General features: G+C 41.9%; 1 protein-coding gene across 1 annotated transcript in view; it reads right to left on the bottom strand.

Annotated features, from left to right (window-relative positions):
- Positions 1 to 24686, bottom strand: part of AGXT2 (alanine--glyoxylate aminotransferase 2) — a 65037-nt gene extending 40351 nt beyond the window's left edge. The window contains exons 1-4 of the mRNA XM_089689435.1: positions 24529 to 24686; positions 16231 to 16304; positions 7683 to 7864; positions 3934 to 4057 (exon numbers count right to left, since the gene is read on the bottom strand). Coding sequence (XP_089545561.1) covers positions 3934 to 4057; positions 7683 to 7864; positions 16231 to 16304; positions 24529 to 24607 — 459 coding nt within the window. The 5' untranslated portion in view covers positions 24608 to 24686. The remainder of the gene's footprint in view (positions 1 to 3933; positions 4058 to 7682; positions 7865 to 16230; positions 16305 to 24528) is intronic.
- Positions 24687 to 26139: the final 1453 nt, after the last annotated feature.

The following is a 26139-nucleotide window of genomic DNA, read 5'->3' as shown; positions in this document are numbered from 1 at the left end:
TTGATCTAGATCAGTGCCAGGGTTAGTGTTTTGGTTAAGGTCAGGGTCAAAGATTTAAAAAAAAAAAAGACAAAACAAAATGTGCACTATTTTTTCTGGGCTGTACTACATGTACAAACATCAAGTAACATACACATATATGATATCACTGCGATCGTCAAGAGCTGGAGAATTTATTTTTGAGCTGTTCTTTGGTGGTAGGTTATGGTAGTAACAAGAAACACACAGCTAAATAAACAAAATTATTTTTTTTTTACTATTTTGGGCCAGTTTTCCTTTGATAATAAGAAAAAAAAATTAGGAGATATCCATTACCATTTACCATCAGATGAAAGCCCAATTTGTCCTAAAAAAACAAGGTATAATTCACCTGGATGTACAAAGTAGTTGTGATGATATGTAAGCTTTTACTAACACATGTCAGCATTGCAAAATTGTGCTTAGGCATTTCGATTTGTTTTACCCTTAGGTGTGAAGGGGTTAAACATGATAGACGTCAGCAGAGCTTCAGCTCATTTACTGAGCAATTGCAGCTTGCAACGTTCACAGTTAATTTGCCTTTAGTAAATCCACCCCTATATCTCACAAACTGAGCATAATATGCTTTGACATTAGGGGGTTTATTTACTAAACCTGGAGAGTACAAAGTCAGGCTCACTTCTGCATAGAAACCAATCAGCTTCTAACCTCAGCTTGTTCAGTTAAGCTTTGGCAATGAAACCTGGAAGCTGATTGGTTTCTATGCAGAAGTGAGCCTGACTTTGTACTCTCCAGGTTTAGTAAATAAACCCCTTAATATCACACACATTTGCAGTATCTCCAGGTTTATATTGCACATAAATACCCTCTAAAAAAATGTATATATAAAATCACTATTTATATTTGTTGGACTTCTATATCTATGATATTAGCTCTTGTGTGTTTTTGTGGCAATTGTCCCTTTAATTTTTTTCCTCATGAGGGCAAATTGACTCCTTTTTTAAAGATTAAGTTTAGCTAAAGCAGAACTCTGGACATTTTTCTTTTCACCATGCAGTGATCCATGCCCCCACTGCATGGATCAGATGCTCGGTTTTCTAGGGGTGAGCACAAAGCTCATACTCACCTGACCTGACGATCCTCTGGAAAATCACGCTCCCCCATGCTCAAGGGTTGCACTATTCCCTTCTATGGAATGTGCTTTGAGAGTGCAGACATCAAAAACAGTCATTTTATAAAACCGCTGGACCGCGCGTGGGGGGGGGGGGGCAGGAACCAAAGGGACCGGCTTGTGTGGGGAGGTCTCCGCTCTTCCTCACCCTTAGAACAAAATGAGCTGTAACGCATGCAGTGCGGGCACAGCCCCACCGCACAGGGAGAAAAAAAAACATTTCCCCAGAATTCTGCTTTAAATATTTGTTTTTAATTAGCACCAGGGAAGGTACTTACATTGAATGAAAAATGTCTCATGAAGTCTATTTTTGTAGAAATCTTCATTCCTCTGCCTCCCCATGCCCTCCACAGCTGTAATCATCCAGAGCTGCTGGGCCTCATCTAAAGTGCTGACTATGATTGCTCTTTCAGCACCCCTACTCCATTCATAAAAGCTCTACCATCTATTCCTGCAATGAAGAGCGCTTTATGAATGGAGGAGGTGACCCTTTGATTCATCCGCCTGTCTTCCATTCACAGAGTGCTTTTCTATGTGGGAAGCAAAAAGTACAGCTTCTATGAATGGAGGAGGGAGCTGGAAAGGGCAGGCTTAATCAACATTTTTCATGAGTACCTGTGGCTCATATTAACCCCTGCAGCTCTGGGAGATCACAGGGATATTGGGGAAAAAGGGTGGAAGATTTCAATGAAATGGCAGCCACCAGCATATGAAATACTTTTCAGTCAGTCAATGTACGTACCATCCCTGGTACGGAATAACAATGGAAGCAAACTAAAGTGTTAAACATGGTTTAAGAGTCGTGTTTTTTTCCTGAATTTTTTTGTGCATTTGTTATACAACAACATAGGGCAGCTCATTCACTTGACTGGACTGCCCTAGGCTTGACAAATGTGCCAAAGTAGCCCCTGCACCTTATTTTGGCAGTAAGCATGGTTCATTTCATTGTGTTTTTCACATTTTGTCACACAACAAAGCACGCAGGTGCTACCCGCATTTAGGGTGACATTAAAAAATAATGATGCATATTTCAGCGCGTTTTTCATGCATTTCCAGAACGTGTAGGTGTGAATACAGCCTTAAGGATTTTCCCAATAAAGTTTAAGGTATTAAGGATTTAGTTTATTATTCTGTTTGATTGAACTGCAGTTTTCTCTGTTTTATTTGGCTTGTGTTTGTGAATATAGTGTTTTGAGAACTGCACCTCACCATTTAATTAGGTAAATAAGAAGGGATGTTGCAATTACAGATTTATTTATGCATTTTGTAAAAGCTTCCTCCATATTGTAGGCAGCTTTAAATTTGTCACTTTTTTTTTAGTTTTTCCAGTTTTGCCTTGTGGGGGGTCTACCGTACATAGCTCCAAAGTCAAGTTGAAAAAAAAGACACGTCCATCTAGTTCAAACAATAGAAAAAAAAATCTGAAAAAAAACCAGAAAAAAAAAAAAATAGAAAACCTCCATACATAGAACCCTAGATCCAGAGGAAGGCAAAACAACCCCCAGTAAAGCATGATCCACCTTGGTATCCATGCTCCTGCTTTGGTTACCAGAGGACCATGTCCTGGCATTGAGCATATATGCAATTTTAGATTTTGTCCATAGTTCTACTTTGCTATTTTAAAATAAATTAAATTTTACCAGTGATTCTCTGCAGAGATCTGGTAAACATGACTTGTTAAAGTGTAAAAAGTTGTAGTTTTGGAAAAAGAGGAGAGGGATTTGAATATCCATCAGGTGTTTATTGCCATCTGTATCGCTGTTCAGGAGAGTCACTATTTCCATTTGTCCCATGAAATTGAAAGAAAATCCCAAATTATGGGTTGTTACCAGAACAGGAATGGAGGAAAAAAATCTTCCAATGGTGACACCAATTCTGGTAACAAACAGGGATTCCCTCACTTTGGAGGGATCTCCTCACAGTTCCAGTTTTAGATTTGCACCAGGAAGTGAAGAGAAATCTCCCCAATGGGACACAGATGGCATACGAGAATTATAACCCTCTCTTATTCTAACTAAAATGAGAAAAAAAAAGTTTTGCCTTTAGCTCCACATTAGAAGTCACTGGTTTGAGAAACCATGCTAAAGAAGATAGTCAAAGAGCAGTTAAAGCAAACCTTTGCTTAAGCCAGATATTCCATGTCTAGGTGCCCAGCGGAGGCATTTGTAGCCCCATGTGGTTTATCATATTAGCAAACATGAACACCGAGACTGAAGGCAAAATGTAGCTCCCAGACAAACTCAGCATCTGTCCTAACCGCATTGACAACGGTGAACATCTTCCCACCAGGCTCCTTAAAATCAGGGGTGATCTGATGGATATGCCAGCCTGGCCTATTCCATTCAAATCAAACAAAAGAGAAAAAGGGCGCACCAGCCTAGTGCATTATCTCCATGGGTTTATTGGTTGTATACAAAGCTAAAAACCATACTCACAAACATAAGTAATATATGGCACGTAAAATCAACACTTCTGGCGTTGGGTCCACTTGGGTCTTCACATCCTCTGAGCCACGAGTGTTCATTTTACGTGCCATATATTACTTATGTTTGTGAGTATATTTTTAGCTTTGTATACAACCAATAAACTCAAGGGGATAATGCACTAGGCTGCTGTGCCCTTTTTCTCTTTTGTTTGATTTTTTGCAGTATTGCAGGAATTCCCCGTTCGTAGGAGGGCAGCAAGGCCTCAATATCCCTGGATGTGAGTTCGTAGGGGATCCCATCTATCTACCTTTCAATCTTTTTTTGATTAGCTATTGATTATGCATAAGTGTTTAATACCTTTAGTTTCTCAGGCATGCGACTTGTCAACTTCTCAACATATTCATGGATTGGCGAATGCAAGTAAATATTGGTTGTGTGCCAAAGACGATCAATCTGTCTTTTAGCTGCTTCTGTAACTTTCCTACAATTACAAAAAAAAACAGTAATATTAGTATATGTGGTGTAGCTAGTCATGCTTCCTTTAAAACCGTTCCGTTTTAGTTCCTGTATGGTTCCAAGCCCTAGGAAAGACAGGGGACAATGAACTGATGAGGCCCGATGTGCCCCAAATATAACTCAGTAGTTAGGTTAAGGGTGGGGGTGAGGGGGGCAGTTACTGGAACCGATCCCCTGTATGGTTCTCTCTGCAGCAGCTGAAAGCTGGCTTCTCCTCTCCCTCCCACTGCCTTTCAGCTGCTGCAGAGAGAGCCATACAGGGGATCAGTTTCACATATTGCCCCCTGCCAAACCAATCACCCTCCTGGTTAACCATACGTTTCCCCAGCTGCCTGGATGCCCCCTATGTGCACCCCCCCAACTGCCTCAGTGCTCCCCCTCCCCCAACTTCTGCAGTGCTTCCCTCCTCTCCTTCTTGCAAGCTGCAAGCACACAATAGGATCCTTCAGGATGGAGAGTGGGTGAAGTGTCTGATAAATGTGTAACATTTACCAGCCCCTTCCTTTTCTCAATAAACACAATGAGTGATCAGTACTGATCACTCATTGTGTTCCTTCATAACTGAAGCATAGTAAACTGTTTATTTGGGGGGGCTGTCAGGTTGGATGTATGGGGGCCCCATGATTTGCAACAGAAACCCTGAGTTTTAAAGGGTAAGATGTGGACAAAGCCATAGGTGGGCCACTATTATCTGTGACTACAGTCTACAGAACTTTGAGAACCATAGATCTAGCAATACAGGCAGCAGTCTTGCCGAGACATACAATGAAAATCCTGTGAAATCTGTTTACAATGGATTATATGAAAAACTCAGTTTAACTTGCTATCCACCCTATATCAGAAGTACTGCTACAAGGCTGCGCAAAATCACAAAATACACGCAAAATACACGTGATTTGCATTTCCGGGTAGGGGGCGGATGGCATTCAATTGGTGGCAAGGCTGACAGGGGAGAGACCTATGTAAAACAACACCGGTCTCTCTCCTGTCAGTGGTAACATGCTGCTTTGCATCTCTCTACACAGCAAAGAGATACAAAGCAGCATGGCTCCCAAGCAAAACACACACAACACAAAATGTAACACACACAGCACACAGTTAATCCTTTGATCGCCCCAGATGTTAATCCCTTCCTGACCAGTGCCATTAGTACAGTGTCAGTGCTTTTTATAAGCACTGATCACTGTATTAGTGTCACTGGGGATGTAAGTGGCAGTTAGTTCCCACCCAGTGTCAGAATGCCTGACGCAGTCCTGCTATAAGTAGCTGATCGCCGCCATTACTAGTATAAAAACAAAATTAAAAATTCCAGTATATATACCGCCATTTGTAGATGCTATAACTTGCACATAAACCAAGTAATATACAATTATAGGGATTTTTTTTTAAGCAGAGACACGTAGCAGAATACATTTTGTCCTAAATTTATGAAGAAATTAGATTTTTTTACTGGATATGTTTTAAAGGAAAAAATACAAAATATTGTTTTTTTTTTTTTTTAAAACTGTTGGCTAGGCCACTCCAGGACCTTAATGTGTATTTACAGTAAAATGTATTCTGCTACATTTCTTTGGTGAAAATAACTCCAATCAGTGTTTATTATATAGTCTGTTGTAAAGTTATAGAGTCCACAAACTATGGGATATATCTGAGGAAAAAAAAAAACAAAAAACGATCAATACAGATGTACTGATGGCCTATCTTTTTTCTTGAGGCCCAAAACCACGAGAACAGTACAAATAGATGACCCCTTTTTGGAAAGTAGACAGTCCAAGGTATTTAATATGAAGCATGGCAAGTTTTTTTGGCGTAATTTTCTTACGTCAGGATTTTTTGAAAATATGGAATAAAAAAAAAAATCCTCTAGGTAAATGATCAAGAATCTTTTTTTTTTTTTTACACATTATGATTGCTTAAAGCAGTGAATTTCACTGCTATAAACAAGCATTTTTACTGGATGAAATTGGATTAAATTGATTCAGTGTTGTGATTAACAGATTGGCCACAGCTAATCACGTGGTACAGATGTGCTGTGATTGGCCGTCTGCACTATGTGATCAATCACAGCTAGAAACACAATGGCATCATTTGAAACTATTCATTGTTCACAATTGTCATGTGATCTGCTGTGATTGGTCACAGCGATCACATGGTACTGGCAGTGGGCTGGTACAGTGAGGACTGGTACGGCTTGGCCTGGTGGACACAACTGGTGACAGATCATGCCCGCAGTGCAGCTGCATGGCCGAAATGATGAAAAGTTGTTAATGAGCCACAAACATATCAGCATAAAAAAAACAAAAACAAAAAAAACCCACTAGAATAAACACAGTGAGGGAGAAAAAATGTTTACGCGTTTCGCACTTAATCATAATCTTTTCTCCCCCATTTTGTGCTTTATAGTGTTTTTATGCTACAATGTTTGTGGTTCATTAATATAGGCAGATTACAGCATTTGAATTGTAGCCGACCAGATCTTCCGTGGCTATTACTACAGAAATTGTCCGCTTCCCTAGTGGTCTATTAAAGCGGAGTTCCACCGAAAAGGGGAAGTTCCGCTTTAATGCTTTGTCCCCTGATCCCATTAAGGATTGGCACCTTTGGGGAGCGGGTACCTGTCAAATTCGGCTCCCACTTCGACTGCGATTGCCTAGGCAACCGGAATTTGTCCTCCCTCCCTCCTCGTAGTCTTCTGGGACACGTGACAGGGACAAGTTGTCTTCCCTCCCCGTAGTCTTCTGGGACACGTGGGGCCATTCACAAAGCGCAGCGCTTCTCGCGTATTAGGCATCCGGTGGGCAATGAAGCCGCAATCTGTCACAGCTGGATGCCCACACTAAAGATGCCGGCACCAGGGAGAGAAAACTGGACCGAGGGACAGGTAAGTGGCTGTATTTTAAAAGTCAGCAGCTACAGTTTTTGTAGCTGCCGACTTTTTTTTTTTTAGCTGGAACTCCGCTTTAAGTATGAGATATACATATTTACATTGTGACAAGCTGGACTAATGCAAGTATGCAATAAAGATCATGGAGTTCAACTCAGGGTTATGTATTTACTGTATATTACAGTATTTGAAGTTTTAGGTCATGAATTGGGGAGGTTCAGTTTTAAAGGTTAAGCGTCAGGCCAGGGTAAATAAGTAGCATGGTTCATGTTCAGGGTTAGGGGTTGGTTAAACATTAACAATAAAGAAAGGGAAAGGTTAAAGAACAACACAATGTTCTTTATAGAGTTGAATTTCTACAGGCCTGCTCCAGAATTGGTCAGTGTGTTACTTGGATCATGGAGGTACTATATCTGAATGTTCAGCTTTACAATTCGGCAAGAAAATGCTTGTTAAGTTTGTCTAAGCCATAAAACAATTGCATTGTCTAACAAACCTATTAAAGCAAGCCTGCTGCAGGGAATTGCTTTAACAAAAACACGTATTGCGGTTGGGAAAAGGCCTGCTTTAATTTGAAACACTTTGTGCATAGTAGGCATATATCTGTATAATACGCATGGTAGGTATTTATTTGCATGTATATGCATTATTAGCCATACCAGAGATATGCTGCTCCTGCCTAGTTCCAGGTTTTACTCATACGTACGGGTGGCAGTGTCCAACACTGACAGTGACAATCCCTCCAAAGAGATCCAAGTAACGCTTCCCTTCATGATCGAACAGCCACTGCATGTGTCCCTGGTGTGCCAAGATGGGCTTCTTGTAATAGGTCAACAATGCAGACAACTTTGCCTTGCGGATATTTACGATTTCTTCATATGGAATACCCTGCATGGAAAAGGATATACATTAAAGCAAACTCCACTTCATTTCATCATATTATATATGGTTCCCCTGCAAGATAGAGAGGAGACTGATGGGAAGTAATGATTTAGTGCTGCTAGCATGTGAGGGATAGGAAACTTAGAGAAATATTCCTCGAAGGTAGGCTCTGAGGCCCTGTTGGAGAAAAAATCCAGAGCTAAGGAATTCTGTTAAAAACTTTACTTGGAAAGGCTGAATGGTACCCCCTAAATTGTTGTAAGAAATAACAATTGCTCATACTGTACGGCAAGAACTGCAGCTTTACCTCAACACAATCTCAAACGCCCACTCTCTGGGTTCTTCCTTGCCTGTTTAGTCTACCATAGAACGCCATTACAGCATCTACCCAGGATCGCCCAGTTACATAATATTACCTTTATCTCTTTCTGAACTTACCCCACTAACATTTCCCTAATAGGTTGTTACTTTGAACTGGAAGCCACCAAACATCACCAGCTGTGCACCACTGTAAGGACCCAACAAGAGCTGGCAGAAGTAACTATCCTAAGACTGCCCCATTCTATCTCACAACAATCTGTCTCACTATCCCTAATTTTTGCAAATGTGTTTCACCTGTTTTAAAATGAAAGTTATGCAGGCAGACTTGGAGCTAGCAGAGTTAGGCTGGCCATACATTATACAATTTTCTTGAGCTTTTTGGTTTAGATTTACCAAAAGCCATATAATGATAGGAGGTCAAACCTAATGACACTTTCAATTGTATCCAGTTAGGCAGGCTCTTGCAGTACATAGTTGAAGGTAAATCTAAAGGAAATTGGGCAGAAATTGGACAAAAAATTGTATAGTGTATGGCCAACCTTATGCCAAATTTCTGGTGGCAGTGTTTAAGTTGGCTGGAGTATATGGTGATGCCTGGGCCCAGTTACCTTTGGTGTTGTTTTCTGTATGCAAAGTTGGTAAAGACTTCTTCTGCATAAGTGTCAGGCAGAGGCAGCATCCCAGCAAAGCGGGAAAAAACTAGTCAGAGGGCTAATCTACCAGCAGCTCCTACTGGTGGAATTCCTCCATAATACAGGTGTTGAGTACCTCATCTTGTTCATGTCTCAGAAAGGTGAGAAAAGGTGCCCTGGCCAGCATGGTTTTTGCCAATGGCAAACCAGGTGCCTGCTTACATCATCCTTGTACCTATGGGAGCATGGTACTGTGGCCTGATCCTGGGCTTCTCCCCCAGCAAACACACTTGTATGTTAGTGTAGGTTAATTCCCACATTTGTTATAGACCTAATTCTAGTGCAGCTTTTTTCCAAACTATCTTCAGCTGTGTATCATTGCCCTAAAGTTTTCCTTGCCAAGTGCAGCTTGTTGTCTGGCCATGGTCCACAAGTCTAGAGCAGAGTCCTTGTTGAACATACATATTCCAACTTGAATAGTGACTAAGGTGTCCGTTTATGACACAGAGAATAGCTGCGATTCCGAGAATTTCAGCTATTCTCTGGTCATTCACAGTTTATGACACTCAGGAGATCAGCGGAGAACATGTTCAGCCCTTCACTGGAGATCTGTCTTCTCCCTCCAGATTCTCCAGCCCAGAGCTGGAGACTCGGAGAAAACGCAAACTAAGCAGCGATAATTTACCTCTGCTTAGTAAACTGATTTTTTACTGTAATCTCGAGAAATTATAGTAAAATCAGCCGTTTTCCAGCGTTTGTACATCGTTCTCCCTTCGTTTGGAGAACTGATCTACACCGCTACACCGAGAATGCCGGAGAACTGGGCAGCGATCTATTACCGCTGGTTCATAAATGGACACCTATATCCTTTATCATTACTCTCCTCCTTTTCTTGATGTTTTTGTGCGAAGATCTCATTCTCTGAAGTTCTTGCCATTCCACCCTTTTAGGGAACCAGCATTTAATTTGGACACTCCCATGTGTTTCCCTTTCTAAGTTATTACAGTTCAAATAGATACTGCGCTAGGTGAACCCTTAAAACGTTATGAGCACTATGGAGACCTTAACACCTCTGAAAAAACGATCAAAAATTCAAAATGAAACACTAATAGTTAAACTAAATAAGTGTATACATATGCTGTTTCACATGACTGTCATGTTGACTGTCATATGCCTTTAAGTATTTCTATATTTCGTTTCTGCTCCTCCCTTTCCTTTGGGTTAGATAATGCTGTATAGATAGCCCACCCTTTTTCCCAGAAATGCATTGCAGCTTCTAGCCTCATGTCATGAAGTAGATCACATTATGATCTTTTGACCTATCGAATGTTCATTGTTGTAACACTCACTCAGTTTATGGAATAAACTTCTACAAGATGTCTTATCAATTGAGTTACTGACTGTGGCATCCAACTGAGGTTGAAGTTATCGCTATCTCATCACAACTGTAAGTTACAGAGATCACACTATCAATGCTTAGATTGGAGAGACAGAACATATGCCCTATGAAGACCCTCATCCCTCTGCAGGGCGATCAAAATTTGAAAAAAATTGATTGAATAAACTGAGTACAGTAATCATAAATACCGTATTTTTCTCTCCATAAGACGCACTTTTTCCCCCCAAAAAAGGGAGGAAAATGTCAGTGAGTCTTATGGAGTGAATATGGAGCGGCCGGTCCGGTATTTCCGCTGCCACCGCGTCAGAATACTGGGTCGGCCGCTCGGCTCTTCTCTGCAGCAGGACCTTACCTGTTCCTCGGTCCAGTGCTGTGCAGTCTTCCTGCGCAGGCATCTTTAGTGTGGGCACCCGGCTGTGACAGGGTGCCCACTGTTCATGTGCGAGAAGCACTGCGCTTTGTGAATGGTCCGGCGTCTTCTGGGACAGATGACAGGTCTCTGGTCATCCCCTGCGCTGTGCCCGCAGTCTCTGGTCATCCCCTGCGCTATGCCCGCAGTCCCTGGTCATCCCCTGCGCTGTGCCCGCAGTCCCTGGTCATCCCTTGTGCTGTGCCCACAGTCCCTGGTCATCCCCTGCGCTGTGCCCGCAGTCCCTGGTCATCCCCTGCGCTGTGCCCGCAGTCCATGTTCATCCCCTGCGCTGTGCCCGCAGTCCATGGTCATCCCCTGCGCTATGCCCGCAGTCCATGGTCATCCCCTGCGCTATGTCCGCAGTCTCTGGTCATCCCCTGCGCTATGCCCGCAGTCTCTGGGTCATCCCGTGCGCTATGTCCGCAGTCTCTGGTCATCCCCTGCGCTATGTCCGCAGTCTCTGGTCATCCCCTGCGCTATGTCCGCAGTCTCTGGTCATCCCCTGTGCTATGTCCGCAGTCTCTGGTCATCCCCTGCGCTATGTCCGCAGTCTCTGGTCATCCCCTGCGCTATGTCCGCAGTCTCTGGTCATCCCCTGCGCTATGCCCGCAGTCTCTGGTACTGTGTCTCTAGTCTCTGGTCATCTCCTGTACTGTGTTCGCAGTCTCTGGTCATCTCCTGTACTGTGTTCGCAGTCTCTGGTCATCTCCTGTACTATGTCTGCAGTCTCTGGTCACTTCCTGTACTGTGTCCGCAGTCTCCGGTCATCTCCTGTACTGTGTCTCTAGTCTCTGGTCATCTCCTGTACTGTGTTCGCAGTCTCTGGTCATCTTATGTACTGTGTCAGCAGTGTCTGGTCATTTCCTGTACTATTTCTGCAGTCCATTTGTTCAGAATATTTTTTTTCTTGTTTTTCTCCTCTAAAACCTAGGCGCATCTTATGGTCAGGTGCGTCTTATGGAGTGACAAATACGGTATGTGTAAGAAACCGTGATATGTGGTCAAATGAACCTAAAATATCATGCATTATCTATAAGCCCTATGAAGACACACACAACTCTGAAGAGTGATCGCTGTGGAGGATAGGTCAAATCTCAATGTGCAAAAAATTCACCTCAAATATACATAAAGGTTAGTAGAAAAATTTCAAAAACAATAACAAAAATTCCATATAGACATAAACCATAAGTATGAGAAGAAAATTCCACAATTGATGGTATTATTGTAGACAATGCTGTAAGTGCAAATGTAGATAAACTTGCTTCAACTGGTCACCAGAGTGCACACCACCACCAAAGTAACGAATGGAGGCTTACCAGAAATAGAGACCCCTTAATTACAGGGGGTCCCAACCAGCTTTATAATGTAGAGCACTGGCAGGCTTCCCGTATCACGCCCCAAAACATGGAACTTCCCGGACTCCAGCTTGAATGAAAACTCAAAATGTAGTGCCAGAGAAGGTCATGAAAGAAAAAAACATGTCTCTCATAGTGCAATATGTATCAAAAAATTCTTTATTTGTGCAAATAGGATCCTACTTACAAGCTGTAGAACAATTAAAAGCATTCACATGATCCATATCCAAGATGGCTGACAGCGCGATAACATCAGGGGGAGACTCTGCCCGACATGTTTTTTTATCAAAAGACGTCCTCTAGGGGCTACAGAACCACCCTCTGCCATCGCGCTTTAAATAAGAAATATCCAAGCCTCGATTTGGAGCACAACCAGTAGAAACCGATCACCGGACGTGGATGGCACAGGAAGTGACCCCAAGCCTCGGTTTCACAGTTCCATTCTCTATTTGGCCATTGTCAAAAGGAGTCAACTTGCAGACTTGGCCTCTACTTGAAATTCAAAAGGTTGTTCATAATGGCCAAATCTACGGAGAATGGCCACCCTCACATAGGGACATCTAGATCAGTGGTCGGCAAGCCGCGGCTCGCGAGCCACATGCGGCTCTTTACCAGCTTAAATGCGGCTCTTCTGTGTGCCGGGCGCCCGCTCCCCTCCCTCCTCTCCCTCCTCTCGGACGGGCGTGTGCAGGGCGGCCGCCCCCTCACCTCCCCTCCCCTCCGCCCCCTCACCTCCCCTCCCCTCCCTCCTCTCCCTCCTCTCCCTCCTCTCGGACGGGCGTGTGCAGGGCGGCCGCCCCCTCCCCTCCCTCCTCTCGGACGGCCGCCCGCTCCCCTCCCTCCTCTCGGGCGGCCGCCCCAAAAGTCAGGACTCTGCAGCTGTCAGGATGTAGGCGGGGCAGCCAGGATGTCGGCGGGGCAGCGTGACGAACTCCTCTCCTCTCACAGTCCGCCCTGAAGACCAGAACGGCGCGGGAAGCACGGCGAGAGGAACGCGCGGAGCAAAGGTAAGTGAATTGACACGGGGGGACTTACTATATGGGGGATGAATTACTATATGGGGGACTTACTATATGGGGGGGACTTACTATATGGGGGATGAATTACTATATGGGGGATGAATTACTATATGGGGGATGAATTACTATATGGGGGACTTACTATATGGGGGGGGACTTACTATAACGGGGACTTACTATATGGGGGATGAATTACTATATGGGGGACTTACTATATGGGGGGGGACTTACTATATGGGGGACTTACTATATGGGGGATGAATTACTATATGGGGGACTTACTATATGGGGGGGGACTTACTATATGGGGGGGACTTACTATATGGGGGGGGACTTACTATATGGGGGATGAATTACTATATGGGGGATGAATTACTATATGGGAGATGAATTACTATAGGGGGGATGAATTACTATGGGGGATGAATTACTATATGGGGGATGAATTACTATGGGGGATGAATTACTATATGGGGGATGAATTACTATATGGGGGATGAATTACTATGGGGGATGAATTACTATGGGGGGATGAATTACTATGGGGGATGAATTACTATGGGGGATGAATTACTATGGGGGGTGAATTAATATGGGGGATGAATTACTATATGGGGGATGAATTACTATATGGGGGATGAATTGCTATATGGGGGATGAATTGCTATATGGGGGATGAATTGCTATATGGGGGATGAATTACTCTATGGGGGATGAATTACTATGGGGGATGAATTACTATATGGGAGATGTATTTTCAGTTTTAAAAATGTGGCTCTCAAAATAAATTTCAATCGTGGTTTTGGCGAGATTTGGCTCAGTTGAAAAAAAAGGTTGCCCACCACTGATCTAGATCAACGATGTCCATACAGGAAGTGAATCCAAGCCTCAATTTGACAATCCTATCCCTCAGTGTGTAATACCAGAAGAGGCCAGTGTGAAAACCACTTTTTTTTTTTTTAGAACAGTAGGACTCAAGACTTAATGTATACAACTGGAAGGAGTCTTCAACAGGAGAGCAGTTTTTATAATGAACCAATGCATCTGCATACTTTCCTTTGTATGCTATACACCACTGAAGCCATCACTTACGTAGGACTATGAACTCCCCATGTGACAATGCTGGTTGGCCCAGTGGTGAAGAAGACTGAAAACAAAGCAAGCGTATGTTGGGAAGGGAGATTAAAGGAAACCTGTTGTCCTGAATACTCAAAGCTTCTTGCTAGAAGTGCAACTGAACTCCAAAAGTGACTCTTATATAGAGCCTCTATAAAGTGTTAATTGCACCTAAACAGTAACCCAAAAAAATGTATCTTTTGTCTTGAATTCCTTCTGAAATATAAAATGAATAGAGAATCAGATGCAGGGAGACAACAGGTAGTACTTGTGACTACAAATATAGAGAATCAATCAGCATAGCCAAAAATATACAAATAAGAAATATATAAATATAAAGTATAACTAAGAAGTTGGAAGCTAAAAACACAATAAAGCGATTTCACTCCACCTTACAAATATACCTAATAAAACAAACACAGTGCAGCACAACTTTAAGCCCCCGTTCACACTGCATGCAAGTTAGAAATCGTACGACTTCACTTGAAGTCGCACGATTTCAAAGTCGGACGGCAGTGTGACTTCGGGTGCCACTCCATAGACATCTGTGCAACTTCATGCACAGATGTCTATGCAAGTGGCACCCAAAATTGACAAAATTAGTGCAGGAACTACTTTTCTAATCAACGTGACTCTGAAAAAGACGGAGTTGCACCGATTAGAACAGTTCCATTGCCGATCATTGGATGCGATTTGAGCAAAGTCACATCAGTGTGAACCAGGGCTGAATAAATGGAGCACAAAATACACAACTATAAAAGTGGAAATAATTTTCAAAAAACACTATATAAATTATATTGTTTAATTATTTGTAAAGTCCAAATAATAGTGCAGTCCAATGAAAATTATTCCAAATGCACCATTATGTGCATGCATGTCAGATTTTGCAAACCCCCCCAAAAACTCACGTGCACGCTGTATCTCCACCACCATTGGCCAATCACTTCAAATACATGATTCCTGAATAAATCGTAAGGCCAAAATGCGCTTGCCTATCTGAAGGGTTATCTGGGATACACTACTCTCCTCCTCAACAAGCATGGAAATGTATTCACATGGAAGTAAAAAATAAAGCCACTAGTGTTCTCGGTTTTGAAATTTATTGATACTACTCGAGGAATAAAACTTAATTTGAAGTCGCATGATTTCAAACTCAGATGGCGGTTTCGGATGCCACTTCATAGAAATCTGTGTGACTTCATGCACAGATGTCTATGCAATTCATGCCTCAAATCAGCAAAAGTGCAGGAACTATATTTCTAATCGGTACAACTCCAACAAAGCTTTCAAATTGCATGCGAGATAGCCAAGGGATGACATCACAATCTCGTCTCTGCTCCTATACGTGTTACGTCCTAAGCTGGGGACTTCTTCTGCATAAGACTTATACTGAAGAAGTCCCCACCTTAGGACGTAACATGTATAGAAATGAAGTAAATTCTCACAATAGCAGAATCCTGGGAATCTGATTTTGGCCTGATCAGATCAGTTTGGTAATCTCTCTACTTTCCATTATCATAATATCATCAATAGGACCATTATCTTCGACCTTCAAACTCGTCCCCACATCTGTCCATTCTTAGATATGCGAGACGTAACTTGTTGAAATGTGTAAACTCTTCATAAAAGTTGAAAGACTTGATAGAACCCCAACCCCTTATTTTTAACTTCCCTGTGCTCTTTCACCTGTTTTTATCTGCCTGGCTGGTATAGGTTCTACTAGGTGGCCACCATTTTTAGGACCCCATGTTGTGGTTACTTTTAGTAAACAGATGAACACTGGGTCTCATTTATCAAAATGTCTGAAGGAAGACCAGTCTCAGGCAGTCTCTGTTGTCTCTCTCAACCATTCAGAACCTCTGTTTCTAGCAAAATGGAATGAAAGGAGAACTCTTATTTGTTGCTGTATAGTCCATTGCCTACTGTCCAAGCATGCTTTTGGACTGAGAGTATAAACCTAGAGAAAACTGGCACATACAAGAACATGCAAACTCCATACAGATAGGATTCTTGGTGAGAACCACCCAGCTCTAGGCATGAATGCCAACCACCATAGACTGCCATCTAACATTATCAGTGATACTGAGATCATCTCAGCAATGACACTAACAGGCTTACCTTGTACTCCTCTGGTATAAAATCACATGGGGGCATTTTTGGCTTTTCATTGCTTGATAAACACCTGGAAGAAACTATTGACTATAATCAGTGTCGTGAGTAATATACACAATATGCTGTCAGGAGATATAAAACAAAGTAGTAATAAAAACAAAAAAAAAGACAACTTGCTTAACATACAGTAGATCTAAAGGCCAAAAGTTGTTTTTTAGTATTGGATGGGGTGGAGAGGGACTAGAACACCTGTTAGCAATAAAAACCTGTCTGTGTTCCTGTTAGGAAGATTCAGCCTATTTGTCCGGTTTACCCACTAAAAGTAAAAGAAAATCCTAAATTTTGGGGTTTCAGTAGAATAGGAATAGAGGGGAAATCTTCCAGTGGGGACACCAGTTATGGTGACACCAGGAGATTCCCTCACTTTGGAGGGATAACCTCTTACTTCCTTACTTGGCTCTGGGACAGGAAATTAAGGTAAATCTCCCCAATAGGACACAGATGACAAAAAATGAACCCTCCTTTACCCTATTCAAAACTGAAAAAAGTTTTTACTTTAAAGAAATCTACTTTTTATGTACAAGATGTGTTTTTTCTCTCTCCCCCCACCCCATTTCATTTTGGGGTCTATTTATAAATGTTTTCACACAGGATTCACACAACTTTCTCCCAGAATTTACACATTTCTCCAATTGAATCCAGTTAGAACATGTTTAAATCTCAGGTTGTGTATAACATTCACCAAACACTCACTGCAGGTCAATCTTCCTGATGCAGGTGTTTAAAATCACAGTCATCTCTCAAGAGCAAAGACTGTGAAGGAGAAGCTCACTTAACCACTTGCAGACCACCTGCCCACAATGTGCCTTCACAGGCAGAGCGACGTACCCATACACCACTCCCTGCTTTCGAGTTTAGGATGCATACATGATTGTACACAGTGGGAGCCTGTCAGCAATCCCTGGGCCAATGGTTCCACAGCTGGGACCTGCTGATCGGCTGTGTACAATCACAGCCCAGAGCTCTGTGTTGACAATCAACACAGAGCTCTGTACAGAGGGAGCAATCTAACGGATCTAACAGTAAAGGCAGCAAACTTTACACATATTAAACATATTTAAGCACACATTTAACCCCTTGATCACCGTAGATATTAACCCCTTCCCAGCCAGTGTCATTAGTAAAATGATAATGTATAGTACTATCACTGTATTAATATCACTGGTGATGTCAGTGGCAGTTAGTTAATCAAATACTACAAAAGAAAGCTCTATTTGTGTGACAAATGATATAAATTTCAGTTGGGTACAGCATTGCATGACAGTGCAATTACCAGTTGAAGTAACGTTTAAATAGCAAAAAATGGTCTGGTCATGAAGGGGGTAAAGTCTTCCAAAGTGGTTAAAGGATAACTACATTATTTATCCCCTTCGCTCCCTGCAAACCTTTAACAGGGTTTATACATGGGGGGGGGGGGTTGTGGAAAGGATCAGCCGATCGTCAGAGGATCCCGAGAACTCATGGGATTTGAGAAACTCAGAATTTTCCAGGGTCTTGGAAAAAAAAAAAAGTTTGCCTTCATTTCTACTTTAACTGCCTCCCGCCCTCCATATAGTACAATGACGGGCGCAAGGTGGTTCTCTCGTTCTGGGAGGACATCACATGACGTCCTCCCATTCTAACCATGCATGCGCGGCTCCGGGAACACGCAGTGTGGCGATCGGCGGTGCGCTGTGTCCCTCGGACACAGCGGATCACGGATCAATGGAAAGAGCCGAAGATGTCGGCTCGGTCATGTGATCAGCTGTGTCCAATCACAGCTGATCGCATGTAAATGGGGAAATGCCGGTTATCGGCATTTCTCTCCTCACGAGCTGTCACAATGACAGAGGAGAGGAGAGTAGAGCCGGTAATCGGCATTTCTCTCCTCAAGAGCTGTCACGCTGACAGCTCGAGAGGAGAGGAGAGCCGGTAATCGGCATTCCTCGGAGGGGACATGTACATTGATCATCAGGGCACTGATGATCAGTGTGCCCTGATGATCAGTGTAGCCCCAGCAGTGCCACCTGTCAGTGTCCATCAATGCCAGCTATCAGTGCCACATCAATGCCACATATCAGTGCCTACCAGTGCACATCAATGCCACATATCAGTGGCCATCTGAGCTGCCTTTCAGTGTCACCCATCAGTGCCAGTCAGTGCCACCCATCAGTGCCGCCAATAAGTGCCACCTACCAGTGCCAGTCAGTGCTGCCTATCAGTGTGCATCAGTGCTGCCTATCAGTGTGCATAAGTGCCACCTATCAGTGCCCATCAGTGCCGCCTATCAGTGACACATATGAGTGCTGCCTTTCAGTGCCCATCAGTGATGCCTGTCAATGCCCATCAGTGCCACCTACCAGTGCCTCCTCATCAGTGCCCATCAGTGCCACCTATCAGTGTCCACCAGTGCAGCCTATCTGCCCATCACTGCAGCCTCATTAGCGCACATCAGTGAAGGAGAAAAATCACTTGTTTACAAAATTTTATAACAAAAACTAAGAAAAAAACATTTTTGTTTTCAAAATTTTCTGTGGTTTTTGATTTAAGAAAAAATAAAAAACCCAGAGGTGATTAAATACCACCAAAATAAAGCTCTGTCACAAAAAAATTATAAAAATTTCATATGGGTACAGTGTTGCATGACCGCGCAATTGTCAAAGTGTGACAGTGCTGAAAGCTGAAAACTGGCCTGGGCAGTAAGTGGGGATAAGTTCCCTGTAGGCTAGTGGTTAAGCAAAGTTTCATTTCATTGTAACATGAAGTTCTGTCCTTAGACTTTGAACATAGTTTCATTTTTTTGTTTCTCTTTGCCTGGAATGGCTTTTGTTTGTTCATTCTGTGGAAAGGCTATTTATTGTTAGAAATAAAATAACTCTGGCAGACATAAGATAATGACCTCTGGTTTTCTTTATAACAGGAGTCGTGTGGAGTCGCATTGTTCATGAAATGTCCCAGAATGTGCAGTCCAGTAAATAAACACTTTTGTTGCACGGGATTTAAAGCCAAACTCTGGGCAAAAAAAAAGCTGTGCCCACACTGCAAGGGTTAAGTACTCATTTTGTGTGGGGAAGAGGAGAAAGCTTTAAACTCACCTGATCCTCCGTTCTACCGGAAACAGCACTCCCCAACGATCCAGTGGTGGATTGTTCCTGGTTTATGGAGCCTACTTTGGGCTTGATGACATTAAAAACAGTCTACTGCTCAAGACTGCTAAAAGAATGGGGGTGCAAGAGCCTCAGGGACCAGTCTTGTACCGAGAGGATCAGATATAAAAAGTCTATACACCCCTGTTAAAATGTCAGGTTTCTGTGATGTAACAAAAATGAGACAAATAATTTCAGACCTTTTTCCACCTTTAATGTAACCTATAAACTGTACAACTTGGTTGAACAACAAACTGAAATCTTTTAGGTGGAGGGAAGTAAAAATACAAAAGTAAAATAATACGGTTGCATAAGTGTGCACATCATTAAACGAATACTTTGTTGAAGCACTGTTTGATTTTATTACATCACTCAGTCTTTTTGGGTATGACTCTATCAACATGGCACATCTTGACTTGGCAATATCTACCCACTCTTCCTTGCAAAAACACTCCAAATATGTCAGATTGCGAGGGCATCTGTGCACAGCCCTCTTCAGATCACCTCATAGATTTTCGATCGGATTCAGGTCTGGGCTCTGGCTGGGCCATTCCAAAACTTTAAACTTCTTCTGGTGAAGCCATTCCTTTGTTGATTTGGATGTATGCTTTGGGTCATTTTCATGCTGAAAGATTAAGTTCCTTTTCATGTTCAGCTTTCTAGCAGAAGCCTGAAGGTTTTGTGCCAATATTGACTGGTATTTGGAACTGTTCATAATTCCCTCTACCTTGACTAAGGCCCCAGTTCAAGCTGAAGATAAACAGCCCCAAAAAGTTTCATCAGACCATAACACATTTTCCCACATGCTTTTGGGAGACTTCAGATGTGTTTTTGCAAAATTTAGCCGGGCTTGGATGTTTTTCTTCACAAGAAAAGGCTTTTAGTCTCCTCTGACCAGAGCACCTTCTTTTACATGTTTCCTGTGTCCCCAACATGGCTTCTCGCCAACGTGGCTTTCTTTCAACAATGGCTTTCTTCTTGCCACTCTTCCATAAAGGCCAGATTTGTGGAGTGCACGACTGTGGACAGATTCTCCTACCTGAGCTGTGGATCTTTGCAGCTCCTCCAGAGTTACTATGGGCCTCTTGGCCACTTCTCTGATTAATGCTGTCCTTGCCCGGCCAGTCAGTTTAGGTGGACGGCCTGTCTTGGTAGGTTTGTAGTTGTGCCATACTCTTTCCATTTTCGGATGATGGATTGAACAGTGCTCCATGAGATGTTCAAAGCTTGGGATATATATATATATATATATATATATATATATATATTTATAACCTAACCCTGCTTTAAACTTCTCCACAACTTTATCCCTGACCTGTCTGGTGTGCTCCTTGGCCTTCATGATGGTGTTTGTTCACTAATGTTCTCTAACAAACTTCTGAGGGCTTCACAGAACAGCTGTATTTATACTGAGATTAAATTACCCACTGGTGGACTCTATTGACTAAGAAGGTGACTTCTGAAGGCAATTGGTTCCACTGGAGTTTAGTTAGGGGTATTAGAGTAAAGGGGACTGAATACAAATGCACACCACACTTGTAAAAAACTTTGAAAACCATTTATCATTTTCCTTCCACTTCAAAATTATGTGCCACTTTGTGTTGATCTATCACATAAAATCCCAAGAAGTTACATTTACGTTTTTGGTTGTAACATGACAAAATGTGGAAAATTTCAAGGGGTATGAATACTTTTTGAGGACACAGTATATCTCCCTTCATCTTTTCCCTAGAAAAAAAATTAGCATTTAACCCTTGCAAAGTGGGCACAGCCCCTCTGCAAGGGAAAACTTTTATTTTTGCCCACAGTTCAGCTTTACAGAGACACTTTGCTCCTGTTGTAAAAAAATTAAAAGTCACTTTTAACAAACAGACACTTAACAGCCCAGCACTGTCTTCATTGAAGCTGATCCTTTGACAGGCTTCAGGTCCCTGGCACCAAAATAATGTACGTAGTCTTGGACTGTTAAGGCCCATTCACACGAAAGAGTTCCATTGAGGTGTGTTAACATTTGAGCGTAATTGCATGCCTTAATGTAGGTTTAATCTGCTGTCAACGCAACACAACAGATTAAAAACAAAAAAAAAACAAAACAAAAAAAAAACACACAACCCTTTTTTTTTTAAATGTAGTAAAGTATGTGTGTTGTGGTGTGCTGCTATTAGGGTTGCCACCTCATCCCTTTAAAACCAAACACATTAATTAGTTCTGAGGCTAATTAATTGCAGATAAGGTACTGTGTAATTAACCACTTTCCCGCCGTCCTATAACAGAAATACTGCTACAGGGCGGCAGGGCTGCGCAATCACGTATATATACCTGCACCGCCATTGGCGGCTTCAGCTGTCAATCACCGGCTCCCAGCCGGTAATTCTTTGCCGGCATTCATCGATCGCCGAGTATTACTAATGGGGGAGAGATCTGTATGTAAACAATACAGATCTCTCCCTTGTCAGCTCCAGGGGATATACAGTGGGGATCGAAAGTTTGGGCACCCCAGCTAAAAATTTGTAATAATGTGCATAAAGAAGCCAAGGAAAGATGGAAAAATCTCCAAAAGGCATCAAATTACAGATTAGACATTCTTATATTATGCCAACAAAAGTTAGATTTTATTTCCATCATTTACACTTTCAAAATAACAGAAAACAAAAAAATGGCGTCTGCAAAAGTTTGGGCACCCTGCAGAGTTAATATCTTGTACTGCCCCCTTTGGCAAGTATCACAGCTTGTAAACGCTTTTTGTAGCCAGCCAAGAGTCTTTCAATTCTTGTTTGAGGTATCTTTGCCCATTCTTCCTTACAAAAGTCTTCCAGTTCTTTGAGATTTCTGGGCTGTCTGTCACGCACTGCTCTTTTAAGGTCTATCCATAGATTTTCAGTTATGTTGAGGTCAGGAGATTGTGAAGGCCATGGCAAAACCTTCAGTTTACGCCTCTTGATGTAATCCCCCGTGGATTTCGAGGTGTGTTTAGGATCATTATCCATTTGTAGAAGCCATCCTCTCTTTAACTTCACCTTTTTCACAGATGGCATCAAGTTACCATCCAAAATTTGCTGAAATTTTATTGAATCCATTTTTCCTTCTACTCGTGAGATGGTCCCTCTGCCACTGGCTGCAACACAACCCCAAAGCATGATTGATCCAACCCCATGCTTAACAGTTGGACAGAGGTTCTTTTCATTAAATTCTGTGCCCCTTCTTCTCCAAACGTACCTTTGCTCATTCCGGCCAAAAAGTTCAATTTTAACCTCATCGGTCCACAGAACTTGTTTCCAAAATGCATCAGGCTTGTCTATATGTTCAATTGCAAAGTTCAAATGATGATTTTTGTGGTGAGGACGTAGAAGAGGTTTTCTTCTGATGACTCTTCCATGAAGACCATATTTGTACAAGTATCTCTTTATAGTGGAATAGTGTACCACAACTCCAGTGTCTGCCAGATCTTTCTGGAGGGATCGTGCAGTCAAACGTGGGTTTTGAATTGTTTTTCTCACAATCCTGCGAGCTGTTCTGTCTGATATTTTTCTTGGTCTTCCAGATCTTGCTTTAACTTCCACTGTTCCTGATGACTGCCATTTCTTAATTACATTCCGAACAGAGGATATTGACATCTGAAAATGCTTTGCTATCTTCTTATAGCCTTCTCCAGCTTTGTGAGCGTCAACTATTTTCAGTTTCAGTTTTCTAGACAACTGCTTAGAAGAACCCATGGTGCTGATTGTTGGGGCAAGGTCAGATGAGTCTGGGCATTTAAAACCTTTGAGATTGACATAACCTGGTCTTCCCAGATGATGATTGAGAACAATCCATGACACTGGCAGGTCTCAGCTTTGCAAAGGGGGCAGTGCATGCTATAAATTCTGCAGGGTGCCCAAACTTTTGCAGACGCCATTTTTTTGTTTTCTGTTATTTTGAAAGTGTAAATGATGGAAATAAAATCTAACTTTTGTTGACATATTATAAGAATGTCTAATCTGTAATTTGATGCCTTTTGGAGATTTTTCCATCTTTCCTTGGCTTCTTTATGCACAATAATACAAATTTTTAGCTGGGGTGCCCAAACTTTCGATCCCCACTGTATATATAAATTTCAGTATCTATACCACCATTTGTAGACGCTATATCTTTCACGTAAACCAATTTACACATATTGGGATTTTTTTTTTAGCAAATACATGTAGCAGAATACATTTTGGCCTAAATTTATGACGAAATTTGATTAACATTTTTTTACTGGATGTTTTATATCAAAAAGTTAAAAAAAAATTTTTTCTCAAAATTGTCGGTCTTTTTTTGTTTATAGCGCAAACAAAACCCCAAAAACACAGAAACAATCAAATACCACCGAAAGAAAGCTCCATTTGTGGGGGAAAAAAAAGGAGCTACATTTCATTTGGGTGCAGCGTTGCATGACCACGCAATCGTCAAAGTAACACAGCGCTGTATCGCGAAAAATGGCCTGGTTAGGAAGGGGGGTAAATCCTTTGGAGGGCAAGTGGTTAACATGTGTTCAGTTTTAAAGAGATAAGATGGCAACCCTAGCTGTTATGTGGCATGCAATGTACTCTACTGTACAGTGCGTTATGATGGCATTCCCAATGAATGGCACTGGAATGCAGCATGCATAGATCTGTTGGCATACATTATGGCAACAAGCATTACCACATGTACTTTATTATGTGTGCACTGTACAAGTGTGAATGGCATCTACCGCTCAACCGCCTATTTTTATTGCCCAAGTGTCTTGGGAGAACAGTTTCACTAGACATTAAATAAAATAGCAAACCAAACAGAGATAAACATTTGACAGGGGTTCTAGTTTTCCTTTCTTTACCAGTTAAGAACTTTGTATTCCTGCTGGAGAGTTCTTCCCATTTTTTGTCTGTGTTTTCACCAGGACAGTAAATGAGGGCAAACCTCTCTCTATCGAGCCTCTTGTACCAATAAATTGCGACAGGGGTTCTAATCCTTCCTCACTCTATCCAAAAAGCTAAAGAAAAGTTTAGGATGGACATACACTTTAACAAATAATCTGTCAGTCATTCACTGTGCCGTCACTCAGTTTACATTCTGTGTCAAGTAATCAGCAGGTATGTTTACACTGGCAACCACTTACCTTTGCAGTGGCGGAGCAGTTTGAACAGTTTCTGGTTCCGCTTCATTAATGCGCCTGCCATGGTTCCAAGGAGCCTCATGTCAGAAAGCAGATCGTTATGTGCTGGGGAAGGGGATCAGGTCTGCTTGTGTAGAGTTAAACACACACAGCTGAGATTGGGAGGAGGCGGAGAAGAGGGCGTCTTTCAACCCTTCATCCTACTATACGTTATCTCTAAGTCTAGGTTCTCACCATTGCGTGTTCCGCTGCATTTTGCAGAAATGCACAGCAGTCCATTTAACATGATTTCCTATGGGACAGGTTCACATCTCTGTGTTTTCACCCAGTTCATTTTTTGGAAAGGGCCAGGGACTTTTTTTAAAATGCAAAGCCTTGCCTTTTTGGTTCTATAGGCTTCAATGAAGATGCTGCAGAAAAGCATGTAGTACATTTCTGATGTGTTTTGCTGAACCCCCCCCCCCCGCAAAATGCATCAAAAACACGTAAAAAATGCAAAAACACGAAAAACACTGCAAAAAGCGCTGCAGAAACACATCAAACGCAAACTGCATAGGTGTGAACCTAGCCTAAGGGAAGAACTGACCCTCTGCCAAACACTATGCGATGCTGGCAGTACCAACACTAAAAATGACCACACATGACTCGATGCGATCATTCAATTGATCATTCGATGCAACTAAAATGATTGAATTGAATACGTAAATCACAAACCCTACTTTAGATCAATTTATTAAGCTTTCAATCGAATTAGATGCTGGCAAGCCAAGGTGCAGTTTTATCAGTTATTTCTGATCAATCAAACAAATAGTTGAGTGTGCCTGATCACCAATCATAATACAGATCGATTTTAATGATGGTTTGCAATTGTTTCTGACAGATCATGTGCTGCATCAGTGCTGCATTGTGAGAAAGAAAGAAAGAAAGAAAGAAAGAAAGAAAAAGAAAAGAGAAAAAAAGGAGGGCTAAAGAGAGGCAGAATGGTAGTAGGGGAAAGAAGAAGAAGGGAAGGAAGGAAAGAAGGAAGAATGAAGGAAAAGAAGAAAATAAAAAAAATTAGAGAAAAAGAGGGAGAGAATGGTAGAAAGGAAAAGGAAAGAAGGAAAGAGAAACAAAGGCGGGCAAAAGAGAGGCAGAATGGTAGCAGGGGGAGCGAAGGAAAGAAGACAAAAAGGAGGAAAAGAAAAAAAAGAACAATAAAAGAAATGGTGGGAAGGAAGGAAGGAAGGGTGGAAACAAGTAGAGATTTAAGGAAGGAATTAAAAAAGGAAAAAGAGAGAAGGAATAGAGGAAACAAACAAGGATTCAAGGAAGTAAACAAAAAAGAGAGGTAAGGAAAGAAATTAGAATATGAATTCACTTTGGAAGTAATAATACAGTCCTGGCTAAAAGTTTTGAGAATTACACAAATATTAATTTTCACAAAGTCTGCTGCTTCAGTGTTTTTCGATCTTTTTGTCAAATTTTTACTGTGGTATACTGAAGTACACTGCTCAAAAAAATTAAAGGAACACTTTTTAATCATAGTATAGAATCAAGTCAATGAAACTCCTGGGATATTGATCTGGTCAGTTAAGCAGCAGAGGGGGTTGTTAATCAGTTTCAGCTGCTTTG

The sequence above is a fragment of the Staurois parvus genome, unplaced genomic scaffold (genome assembly GCF_062004578.1).
Source record: "Staurois parvus isolate SC_StPar_1 unplaced genomic scaffold, SC_StPar_1.0 ptg000475l, whole genome shotgun sequence".
Classification (NCBI taxonomy): domain Eukaryota; kingdom Metazoa; phylum Chordata; class Amphibia; order Anura; family Ranidae; genus Staurois; species Staurois parvus.
This window is presented reverse-complemented; position numbering and strand designations above follow the sequence as displayed.